This window comes from Podarcis cretensis, assembly GCF_951804945.1.
Source record: "Podarcis cretensis genome assembly, chromosome: 8".
Taxonomy (NCBI): domain Eukaryota; kingdom Metazoa; phylum Chordata; class Lepidosauria; order Squamata; family Lacertidae; genus Podarcis; species Podarcis cretensis.
The window spans coordinates 83673696-83686237 of record NC_137177.1 but is presented as its reverse complement, the minus strand read 5'-3'; the positions used below and the strand labels follow the sequence as shown (position 1 = coordinate 83686237).

Here is a 12542-nt window from a genome sequence, read left to right as displayed (position 1 = left end):
GGCAGAACCTGATCAGTCAAGTACTGCTTGGCAGGATATCCAGTTGACACGTGAATCGACACCTTGATCAGGGAGGGAGGTCCAGCTTCCTGCCTTTCCTGCTGGTCGGGATTTTTCAGCCCCCCGGAGCAGGTCTTTTTACCAGAACATGCAGTTTTTACCCCATTGGGTGCAGTGTGAGAAAGTCATATATATAAACTAGGTGCCGAATGGCTCCTTAAACCAAAGTTAGTCACCAACACAGGATGTTTAGTTGCCATTTTTGGGCCAGGAGGCTTTGAAGTCTTATTTTTCAAATGATGGACTGACTGTGATTAATTCTGGCTAGTTCAGATGGCAACCATGAACCAGGTATAGAACGCTGAGAACTTAAAGAAGAAAAGTCAATTGATCCAGGGACAGTCAACATATATTGGCCTGTTCCAACCTCTTTTTTTTAATGGTTACACAGACATTTGTAACATAAGAATATTCTTCACAACTGTGAGCAGGGCAGTGGGGTGGAGGAAGTGAAGACAAGCAACAACAATTAACTATATCATTGTTCACTGCTCCTTTTCCAGAAAAAGCATTTTGGCTCCTAAAATTCATTCTTATTGTGCAGATAGAATGTAACTGATTGAATTCTACAGGTTGGGGCATTAGTGTGTGGAAACAGTCCAGATACAATGATTCCCAGGCATGCACCTCCAGATGGTGGAGAAGTCAGGCACCATCCTGGTGCCCAGGTATCTTCACTTGACGCAAGTGACCGATAGCCAGGTGCAAAATGACTAGTTTTGAACACCGCTTGGGGGCTGTTCTGCATCCACACCAAGGGTGTGATAGTGTGGTACAGTGGGTATTGCTGTACTGGGGCCAGGCCTAGAGCCAGTAGTGCGGTTGGACTCTGAGATTTCCTTTATGGTTGGGAAAGAAAGGGTTGTATCCAATTAACATTTATTCAGAGTAGATCCATTGGAATTAATAACTATGATTAACTTCAGTCCTTTAGTTTCAGTGGCTCCCCAGGGTTTCAAGCAGGGGAGACGCTGCCAGGGCCTGGGACCTTTGGCATGCTTAGCAGCTGCTCTGCCGCCAAGCCCCCTTCCCTGTGTGTCCTCCGTGTTGCTTCCCTTGCACTTGCTGCCATTAGCCCCTAGGGGGCAGAGCTCCAAGAGGCAGCCAGGCCAACCCCCTCCAGGCCAGGAGCAGCTCTTCCTTGCGTCCCCCTCCCCTCCTTGCAGTCTCTGCTGGAGAGCTTCTGTGCAGGTACACTTTGGGACACACCCCTTGAGTGAGCAATTGCAAAATGAGCGACGGGAGCTATGGGGTGTTGCCTCTCCTGCCCCAGGCTCTCCCTGCGATCCAATCAGCTCGTCGCAGGAGCCTCATTCAGCTGAGGCAGCGCATTGCTTGGGTGTCCCTCCCAAAACTGGCGAGGCTGGGAACCCTGGCTTAGCGAGAAAATGTCCCTCCCACCTTGCTCTGTGCGTCTGATTGGCCAGGAGAACTGTCTGTGTACACAACTGTATCCTAGCAGGCATACAGAGGTGGTGCTGATGGAAGGTACCCACAATAAATATCTCCCTGGCCCCCCACCCCCGCTTGCTGCACTGTTGGACCCCTCTTGTCACCTGCAGGAAATAGCTCACGGCCAGAGCACCTGCCTTGCAAGCAGAAGGCCCCAGGTTCAATCCCCGTCAGCAGAGCCAGTGTGGTGTAGTGGTTAAGAGCAGTGGACTCGTAATCTAGTGAACCGGGTTCGCATCTCCGCTCCTCCACCTGCAGCTGCTGAGTGACCTTGGGCTAGTCACACATCTCTGAGGTCTCTTAGCCCCACTCGCCTCACAGAGTGTTCGTTGTGGGGGAGGAAGGGAAAGGAGAATGTTAGCCGCTTTGAGACTCCTGTGGGTAGTGATAAAGTGGGATATCAAATCCAAACTACTATTCTTCTTCTTCTTCTTCTTCTTCATCATCATCTTCAGGCAGGGCTGGGAAAAGCCTTTTGAGCCCTTGAGAGGCATCTGAGCTCCTAGGTGCTTGCCCCCTGGACCCCTCTGGGGTGTCGCGATTCCTGCATTGCTACCTTCTGGCTCTACCGTTCTGTAATTCTACAAGGCAGAATGCTCTCCCCCAAAACTCATTCACTGACATGTTTTTTTCTTTTTCTCTCATCCTTAGCTGCAAAGCTACTTCGCCGCCTGCGAGGATGAAACCCCGGCCATCAGGAACCACGACAAGGTCCTGCAGAGGCTCTGCGAGCACCTTGACCATGCGCTGCTGTATGGGTAAGGCAGCCAGGCCTTCCTAACCACTTTCCAGTTCGGTGCTGAAAATATTCCCAACCCCCAGTGCCACTCCTCTCTTTGAAAATGTTGCAAAGGCGAAGAAACACTTGGTGAATTAAGAACCCGGCTTGTTTGAGTGGCACTTGGGAAGGGCTCTTACCGTACCCCCCTTCCTTGTTCGGCCCACTTTACGAGAGAACTGGTGAGCATTTTCTCTTAAAGCAACAGGCTAGGCGTAAAAGCCCTGCCAGCTTCAGGCAGGAAAAACTGCCAGGCAGATGTTAAAGTCGCCAATATCTCAGTGCGCTTCTACAGATCTAAGGTGCAACTTCACTCACAGTACGACGTACGGTTCTCACCACCACCCCCCAGACAGGATCTGAAAACAAAAAGCCAAATGACCGATGGAGCAGCTCCCCTGTGAAGAGAGGTCGCTATGTTTGGGACTTGCTAGTGTAAGGAGGGAGAAAGGTGGAGAGATGGGATAGAGGCGTGGAGAAAGTGGGCAAGGGAAAGCTTTTCAGATCCCGCAGAAGGTGAGAGATTCAGGGCAAGCAGGAAGCAGCAGCAGCTTATGAGTTCTAACAGAGCTGAGCTGTGGAACTTGCTGCCCCAGAGGTGGTGATGGACCCCACCTTGGGCAGAAATTCATCGAGGGGAAGGGGGGGCTATCAGTGGAATTGCTAGCTACTGCAGCCACAGTCTTCCTCCAATATCAGAGATGGCAGGCCATCTGAATGCCAGCTGGTGGGGAACAGCCATGGGGCCGTTGTGCTCACGCGCTGCCTGTGAGCCTCCTGGAGACGCCAGATTGGCTGCTGCGGGGCAGAATGCTTGTCTTGATAGGCTTTTGGCCTGATCCAGCAGCTAAGCTCCTCTGGTGTTCTTATAAGGTGAGAGGTGGTACCTGGAGTCCATTCATGAGCAAGTTGAGTTAGATATTTTGGGTCTGGGCTGGATCTCTCCTGAACATTTTTTCTGGGGCTGCGGAGGCAATGAAAGGAATTCCATGTGTCTTCCAGGCTTTGTGGCTGGTCACCCTTACAATTCGGGAAAAGTGACCTGTTTTGCCTTTAGAGTGCCCATTTTAAAGAGAAAAGTTTGCTGGGGTGATGAGTTAAATTCTTCAGGGGAGCAAACTCTTGTCTGACAGAATGCCTGGTTTCAATAATTATTGTAACTGTGTAATGTATTTTATTCTGCTTTGTGTATTATTATTTTTTTGTAATGGCTCCAGCTACACAGATAAATAATATTCATATTGCAGGCTGGGCTGTTAAACAGCTCTGAGGCCGAGGCCTTGACACAGTGGCTGTCCTCCATCACCCTGTTTTTACTCCTCCGTTTCCACAGGCTGCAAGATCTCCCTTCGGGCTACTGGGTCCTGGTGGTCCATTTCACTCGCCGAGAAGCCATTGAGCAGATTGAGGTCCTGGAGCATGTGGCCACCAACTTGGGGCGCAGTAAGTGCGGGCCAGAGCCTGGCTGGCAACCGCCTTCCCGGGATGTAATGTGGCATAGTGTTTGTGTTACCTGTTTTCTGGTTCAACTTAAACCCAACCTGTGCCCTAGAATCTGAAGACAAACCTCTCCTTTGCATCCTGGCTCCTGCCAGGACTAGCGCACTCAGGATGCAGGAGAGAAACTAAGGAACTCTGTCCTTCAGGGGGTTCCTTTGGCCCCTCCCTGCCTGCCTTCCACCACTCAGATAAGACGCTTTTATTTAAGCTAACTTTTAATTTGCCCAGTTAGGAATTGTCCTAGTCCTACTCAGAGGAGACTCATTTAAATTAAAAAACCTAAAGTAGTTATGTTCCTTAACTTTGACAGGTTTACCCCCGAGTAGGGCTAGCATTGGCTACAATTCTGGATTTTAAATGGCTCTACTCCAGTTATTTTAGCTGTTAACTCTTTTCCTGTGGTATTTTATTATTATTTTTAATGCTGTATTGCTGTTGTTTCGGGGGGGTTTTAAATCTGCCCTGAGCACTGCCGTTGTTGCTTTCTTTACTGTAGAACGAGATAATATAAACACTCTGAAATGAATGAAACACATATCCTGTTCTAAGCTGTTGCTCCCTTTGGGCTCCTAGCCAAAGGACTGATCCAGTCTTCCAGCTGCCAGGCCATTGGCTGGTTCCACAGTCCTCCTCCTCACAGGGGTCCTCCATCCAGGCACTCCCCAGGCCTACTGTAACCATGTTGTGTTGACTCTGAAATACGTTGGGACAGGGAGGGGAATTTGTGTTCCCTAGACCCCTCTCTGCTGACACAAGGACATGCAAGCTTCTGAGCTGCACTGAGATCTTCGCCAGGCTGCCAGCTTTGTACAGAACCAGGTTCCTTAACAGGGGCAAGGATGCTCTGATCCCGTAGTGTTTTGCTGGTTAAAGCAGGGGCTGATTTAAGGCTGGCACCTTTTTCAAAAGGGCTTAATCCTGGGACATTTGATGGGCTTGGCCTTGTGTAATACAGAAAAAGCTGTCTTGTCCTGCAACCTGAGGTTAAGGAGCAGGGCATCGCTTCCCAGCACCTCTTGGCAGCAGCTGAGCATTGTCTCATGATGACATCTCGGAGGCATTACCCAAAGCCTGTGCATTGCTCTTGACATTTAGCCTTGGCGGGTGGGAGCTTGCCTACCCCTCAAGCAGTGCCCGTAAAGCCCTCTCCTTTTCCGCCCTCCCCTCTTGCAGGCCGAGCATGGCTGTACCTGGCCCTCAATGAGAACTCCCTGGAAAGCTACCTGCGCCTCTTCCAGGAGAACCTGAGTCTGCTGCACAAGTACTACGTCAAGTGAGTCTGGCACTGGGATGGAGAAGGCACAAGCTGCGCTTCCCCCCACCCTTAATATTCAAACTGTGTAAGGGAAGTGCAAACTGTTGAGTCGGCATGTTTTAAAATACATACAACTATTCCACTTTACTGGTTTCTTAAGTAAATCGTCTTCTTGAATGCACCATAGAAAACACACAAAGTTTACATTATTGGGTGTCCCCACCTAATTGAATATTGCAGTTAAACAGACTTTGGGTTATTGGGAAAAAGTTTAAACGGTACATATCGTTAGCATGGGTGACTTACTTTCATTTTCTAAATGAAATTCAAATAAACACACTAATTCAGATTCCATTTGGCTGAGGGTGCCAGAAGACTTCTCTTCTCTTTTCTTTTTTTAAATAAAAACTTAATGATTTTATTTAAACAAGACCCGCAAAAGGAAAATGTTTACAACAGTGTAACACAGTTCAGTTCAGAATACCAGACAAAGAAAACTTTCTGATTCAAAATTTTCCGGAAAACCAACATATTTTTCTTCAATGATGTTGCAAGGAGTCCGAACAGACAGATCTGCTTATGTGACTTGGAATATTAAATGGAAGCCTTTTCAATCTTTTCTTCCTTGCTGAACTTGCAGAATTTGTCTTTTTGGATTGCAGAAGGAAGGGAAAGATCAGATGGGAAGAGGTTGGGCTTTGTTTTTACCTGGGTGGGCCATGAAACCTCTGGGTTCTTGGATGACCTGCTTCAACTTCTCTCTCCCACAGGAACGCTCTTGTCTGCAGCCACCATCATTTGACCCTCTTCCTCACGCTGGTCTCTGGTTTGGAGTTCATCCGCTTTGATTTGGACCTGGTGAGCAAATCTTCTCCTCTTGCTGGAGAGTAGCGGAGAGACACACACACACACACACATAGAAGCAGCAAAGAACAAACTCTTGATGCAAACCTGCCCTGTATTTTTCAATCCCCCTGGCCCCCATTTGACTACCCCAGTCTTTGGCAGCACAACTTCCATCAGGCTTAGAATACACGCACGGAAATTTCCATTCCTCCTTTTGAGTTGCAGCATCTTGTTGGTGCCACAAGGAAAGCTTAATCCACCTCCTGCCCTACCCTTCAATTTCCTGCATCTACGGCCAAATAAAGATGCTGCATTGATTTTTTCCCCCATTTTGAAAGGCCCTTGCTTCTTCTGTATTACATTAGCAGCATTTAAGAAGTACTTTGCTAGACACTAGGACTAAGAGCCCTGTGTGGAAAGTGATTTACTGGGCTGGCAGGGGGGAGAGAGAGAGACTCAAGAGGGACCCCTTCATTACATTGGCTGTTCAAACCCCTTTCGCTACAGCCTTCTGATTTAGTCTGGACCAAAGAGGAGCAGCATTTTGCCTTCCTTTTATTCCTTAGGTGCCTTGAGGTGTGTCCTGAGTTTCAGTGGCGAGCCTTTTTCAATTAATTTGCCAACCAGGCGCATCAGTGTCAAGGAGCCTGCAAGCAGACCCTTTTCCCACAAAGATGCCTCTCCCAGGGCTCTGGGTACTGAGACTTCTCCCTAGTCAAGTTACCCCCTCTTGTTCTTCCTTAGTAAGCAGCCCTCCGAGCGCTGGCATGACTGTGGCTCCAGTTCTCTGCAGTGCTTGGAGGCAGCTGGCCACATGCAGGTGCCCTAAGAGAGGTGGTGCCTGGAAGGAGGATGATGGCAGCAGTGAGCAGCCAGCTGTGCTGCCAGCAGGGGCTCCTTAGGGGAGGCAGGTCAGGAGGTGGGTTTCTCCATTCCCTAGATGAACAGTAACCCCAGGTTTTTCCCTGGCCCTTCCAGGATGCCCCTTACCTGGACCTGGCGCCCTACATGCCAGATTACTACAAGCCTCAGTACCTGCTGGACTTCGAGGACCGCCTGCCCAGCTCAGTCCATGGCTCAGACAGCCTCTCCCTCAACTCCTTCAATTCCGTCACCTCCACCAACCTGGAATGGGACGACAGTGCCATTGCCCCCTCCAGCGAGGGTAAGTGGGGTGCAAGTGTTTGAACAGGGCTGGAGGAGGCCAGGCGATTGGTGCACAGTGCCTGAAGTCTGCAGGCAGAAATCCCTCCTCGCTCACAAAACATCAGTTTGGGGCGAAGGCACAGAGAGTTAATCCAGTTTGGGTATCTAGTAGTGGTGCTGTTTCTCTGCAGAGAGAAGGGGAGGGAGCGTGAGTGATTTTGCTAGTAGGGTATTCCAGCCCTCTGTGCTGGAGACCCAGAGCGTGGGTGACATCTCCCTGTCTTCGTGGGCAAAACCCAGGGTGGGGGAGTTACCTGCAGCCAGGTCTCTCCATGGCCTAAAAGGCTTCCTCTTGGAGACACATGAATGGAGTACTTGGAGTGGTATGTTTAATAAGGTATTTGAAAATGTCATGCTGGGGGTGTGCACGGTTTTCTCCCCACCTGATGCTGGTTAAGCCTCATCTGCCTGTGCTGTAGAATGAACTGGGTAGTCTCAAGGTGCTAGACTGGACTGTACCACATCTGAGAGCCAGTCAGGGGAACCACTTTTTTAATGCCCTCTTGCATTCAAAAAACGAACAAGCAAGCAGGAACAGACCCAAAGGTATAGAAGGCAGGCACAACTAAGGAGTAGACCGAACTTGAATATTCCTCCCTGGTAAACTGCCGTGTTTGTTGCTGGCGATGATGGCGTTTCCTTTCTGGAAGTTTTGTATTTGGGGGAGCATTTGGAAACTGGCACCTCCCCCCCCCACCCGCAGCCTGGAGTGGTATAATCCAGCCACAGTTCCCCACCTCTCTGCCCCATACGTACACCTGTGCTGCTGGGAAGAACCAGCATGATGTAGTGGACAGATTGTCAGACTAGGGCCTGGGAGAGCAGGGTTTGAATCTCTGCCTGGTCATGAAGCTCAGGGTCACTTCCTCTCAGCCCAACCTACCTCGCAGGGTTGTTGTTGCCATTAAATGAGGAGGAGGCAAACCATGTATACCATTCTAGAGCTCTTTGGAGAAAAAAGGTGGGATATAAATAATAAGAGCAATGAATTAGCACCCCCCTTGATGCCCCCCTTGCACACACTACTGGCCATTTATTCCCCACCCCTTCCTTCAGCCTCCATTTCTAACCCTCCTTTTTTATCCCTCGTTTTGTAGATTATGATTTTGGAGATGTGTTCCCTGCAGTGCCGTCCATGCCCACCACAGCCTGGGAAGGTGCGACGAGCTCGCCCGCTTCTCTGTAGCCGTGCTCTCTCTCTGTGCCGCTTTTGTTTCCTTCGTCAGAGCTTGCTTGCATGCCCCGCCATGGGTCCCTAAAGCCGCTTGGCACCCCTAGGGGGAACCAATGGCTCAGAAGAGTGTGAAGTCCCTCCCTCCGCCGTTCCTTGTGGGGTAAACAAGGGCTTGGCACTGGGTGCTGCGGCACTTTGGGAATCAAGGGCTCTCCACCTCGCTGGCCCTCCCCCCCCCCCTCCCGGTGGGGCCAGCCCTGAGTGTCTTTAACATCCTTCCTCGTTCTGTGGCTTTGTCTCTGGCAGCATGAGATGCTGGGTGTCCTCCTCGTCTCCAGATTAACAAGCCTTCCAAACCCTCTTTTTCTGCACAGGCGTCGGTGATCACCTTCTCCCTTCTCCCGGGCCACTAACCGCTTTCTCTGTTCCAACAGTGCATGGGAAAGACCTGAAAGAAGCCATCACTTACTTGATTGCCACCAACCCCCCTTTCCCCATTGGCAGCCTCATTTTTTTAAGCCGGCCCATCTCTTTGCTCTGCTCTCCCTCTTTATGGGCTGCCTCGGACTCTGTGCCGCCGCCGCCTCCTCCTCCTCACAGGGCTTTGCAGCAGAAGGAAACCAAGGACTCTCTATTACAAGCTGCTCTCTGTCTTGTTTGTAGGCGATCTTCTAGTCCTTATGATTGGAAAGGGAGACAGGGAGGACAAGACAGCAGAAATTGCTCAGAACGTTGAGTTGAGGCTCCTCCTGCCCGTTTTCCGTTCTCTTCCAAGAGCAATCTGCCTACCAACCCTGCGGTGTTCAGGGTTTGGGGCACCTGTTCATGGCTGATGTTGGCTTGCTTACAGAGCAGCTGAATGGGACTGCTCCTCTCGCCTTGCTTGGAGCCAAGTCCAATCCCAAGGCAGCTCAGCACTCAGGGGCATTTCTGCACTACAATGCTGTAGTTCTTTAAATAACTGATAAAGCTTGAAAACCTGTGAGTTCTGTCCAAACAGGCGTTAAAGCATCGGGGTGCTGAATAAGACTTTTCACTGCCTTTGCCAGATTGTAATGCCATGATATTATAACAACAACAACAACAACAACAACAACAACAACAACAATTTATTTATACCCCGCCCATCTGGCTGAATTTCCTCAGCCACTCTGAACGGCTCCCAATCGAGTGTTAAAAACAGTACAGCATTAAATATTAAAAACTTCCCTAAACAGGGCTGCCGTCAGATGTCTTTTAAAGATAGGATAGCTGCTTATTTCCTTCACATCTGAAGGAAGGGTGTTCCACAGGGCGGGTGCCACCACCGAGAAGGCCCTCTGTCTGGTTCCCTGTAACCTCACTTCTCGCAGTGAGGGAACCGCCAGAAGGGCCTCGGTGCTGGATCTCAATGTCCGGGCTGAACGATGATAAGTATCGCAATCTGTGATAAGTTTCCAAAACTAGTTTTAAACCAACACCAATGAGCACTTGTGATGTAGACGAGTCCTCCTCTGATTCCTGGCTGCTTACTTTGAATGACCCTGAGTTGTCTCAGGAGGTCTGCAGGGGGCACCAAAAACCATCCCTTTGCTGGAGGGTCCTTCATGGGCCACTCTTTCCCCAGGCTTTGCTTCTTGCTTCAGGACCTTCTCGTAGGGAGGGGGGAGCTGAATCACACTTTGTTGCTTTTTCTTCTCCTCTTGCTCAGACGGAGACCTAACAGACACCCTCAGCTGCTCGCGCTCCACAGCCTCCGAGGTGAACAACTGCCGAGCGTCGGCCAAGAGCCCAACTCAGCAGCGCTACAACCCTTTCAACGAGAAGGCGGAGGCGTTGTCCTCCATTGAGACCACCCCAGTCCACTCTGCCTCCCAAGAGAAGGCAGACCTCACAACCACGGAGGGCACAGACCAATCGGAGAACTGCATGGAGCTGGAGGTCATAAGGTCAGTGGGGGCCCCCCCAGAAAGTCCAGGGTTCCCTGGCCAGCTGGAATCCTATGAAACTGCTTATTATCATAATTATCATTATCCTTATCTTTTTTTAAAAAATATTTTTATTGGTTTTTACAAAAACAAATTCAAAATAATAAAGAGAAAAAACTTGAGCCATATCCATATATGAGATTCTCTGAATCTCGTGACTTCCCCACCTCCCCTGCATGGGTGCTTAAAATGGTTTTTCTACAACTACATATCATTAGGTTCTCCAGTTTTCATTTCTCTAAATTGTCCACATTTTTCGTTTCTTTGCAAGTTATTTTTAAAGTCCAGCTAACATTTTTATTTGTTTACAATGGTCTCCTAAGTAAATAATAAATTTTCCCCATTCTTTTTTAAAGTCATTATCTTCTTGATTCCTGAGTCTCCCAGTCAGTTTTGCCATTTCAGCATTTCAGTTTGGCTCGCCATTCTTCCTTGGTCGGAACTGTTGGTGCTTTCCATCTTTGGGCTAGCATCATCATCATCATCATCATCATCATCATCATCATTCCAGGGCAGGCTACAGCAATTTAAAATTCAGTGGGTGGCGCTGTGGGTTAAACCACAGAGCCTAGGACTTGCCGATCAAAAGGTCGGCAGTTCGAATCCCCGCGACGGGGTGAGCTCCCGTTGCTTGGTCCCTGCTCCTGCCAACCTAGCAGTTCGAAAGCACGTCAAAGTGCAAGTAGATAAATAGGTACCACTCCGGCGGAAGGTAAATGGCGTTTCGTGCGCTGCTCTGGTTCGCCAGAAGCGGCTTAGTCATGCTGGCCACATGACCCGGAAGCTGTACGCCGGCTCCCTCGGCCAATAAAGCGAGATGAGCGCCGCAACCCCAGAGTCAGCCACAACTAGACCTAATGGTCAGGGGTCCTTTTACCTTTACCATATTAACAGTTGAAGCAAGTCAGAGGAAGAGAGTATATCCTAAAAAACCTCGCTTCTTGAGGGGTCAAAGGTCGGAGTAAGGGAGTACCTCTTCAGCATTCCTGTTGAATTGGGCCATTCTTCCATCTAGTTGAGTGTCCTCTCTCCTGACAATCAGCAGGTTTGCAGTCAGAGATACCAGCGAGGTGGATAGGCTTCACTGCTGAGCTATTGTCCCCTCCTTAAAACATACAGTATTATAAATTACCTGGATGAAAGAGGCAGCACCTTGCTCTATTTTACTCATGGCTGGGCTAACTGTGGCCCTCCAGATGTTGCTTGACTCCAACTCCCTCCAGGCCCAGCATCGCCTGTGGTCAGGGAAGATGGAAGGAGCTGGAGTCCCACACCCAGAGTGCCACAGGTTCCACACCCCTGCCTTAAAGAGGAGGCAGAGCTGTGATGGAGGTAAGCAGGGGCAGGAGAGGCAAGTGACAGTCTAGTTTAGGTTTGGGGGAGCCGTGGCCTTCCAGATGTTGCTGGACTTCAATTCCCATCAGCCCCAGCCAGCTGCTTCTATTCCTAATAAGCCTAGGGGGGTGTCCTTCGGTATGGGACCAAATATTCACGCTGGCTGCGTTCTCTGGAGGGCTGTCGCTGCCCCCCAACACCCCCGTGGCCTGACATTGCCCTTATGCCTCACGGTGCTTCTACTTCTCCATCTCTTATTTTATTTTATTTTATTTTATTTTATTTTATTTTATTTTATTTTATTTTATTTTATTTTATTTTATTTTATTTTATTTATGATTTTCAGGTTCATGCATTTCAATTTTACAGTCATTTTAACATTTCAAAACTTGACTTCCTTCCCCCCTTTCTGCGGTTCCTTAAATTTATTTTTAATATCTTCTGCATTTCCAAATTATCTTTACTCATTTATTCATCTACTTTAAAAATATACTCTTTTAAAACTGCAGATTACAAAAATCTTGCCAGTGTTCTTATCTGTTTACAATTTGTCTGTAAATATTCAATAAACCATTTCCGTTCTTTTATAAAAAGCTTGCTATCTTGATTTCTTATTTTTCCCCGGTAAGTTCCGCCATTCCTGCATATTCCATAAGTTTTTGTATCCATTCTTCTTTTGCTGGGACTTCTGCTTCTTTCCAATTTTGGGCAAGTAACATTCTTGCCGCTATGGTAGCATACATGAATAAGTTTTTGTATAGTTTGGGTAGTTCTGTCCCTATAATTCCCAAAAGGAAAGTTTCTGGGTTTGTTTTTTTTACAAACGTTATTTTAATAATCTTTTTCAATTCATTATATATCATTTCCCAGGAAGCTTCAAGACCACCACATGATAAAAAGAGCCTTCTTTCTCCTTACATTTCCAACACTTATTTGATTTAGAGTTATACATTTTTGCCAATTTACTCG

The 12542-nt window shown here is 48.6% G+C and overlaps 1 protein-coding gene across 2 annotated transcripts in view; it reads left to right on the top strand.

Annotated features, from left to right (window-relative positions):
• The window catches only part of PLEKHM2 (pleckstrin homology and RUN domain containing M2), a 33402-nt gene that overhangs the window by 6830 nt on the left and 14030 nt on the right, over positions 1-12542 (top strand). Inside the window, exons 2-8 of one of the 2 annotated variants that reach the window (XM_079986852.1) lie at positions 2164-2270; positions 3624-3733; positions 4964-5063; positions 5816-5903; positions 6870-7056; positions 8195-8254; positions 9962-10199. In XM_079986852.1, coding sequence (XP_079842978.1) covers positions 2164-2270; positions 3624-3733; positions 4964-5063; positions 5816-5903; positions 6870-7056; positions 8195-8254; positions 9962-10199 — 890 coding nt within the window. The remainder of the gene's footprint in view (positions 1-2163; positions 2271-3623; positions 3734-4963; positions 5064-5815; positions 5904-6869; positions 7057-8194; positions 8255-9961; positions 10200-12542) is intronic. The other variant, XM_079986853.1, reaches the window with a different exon arrangement.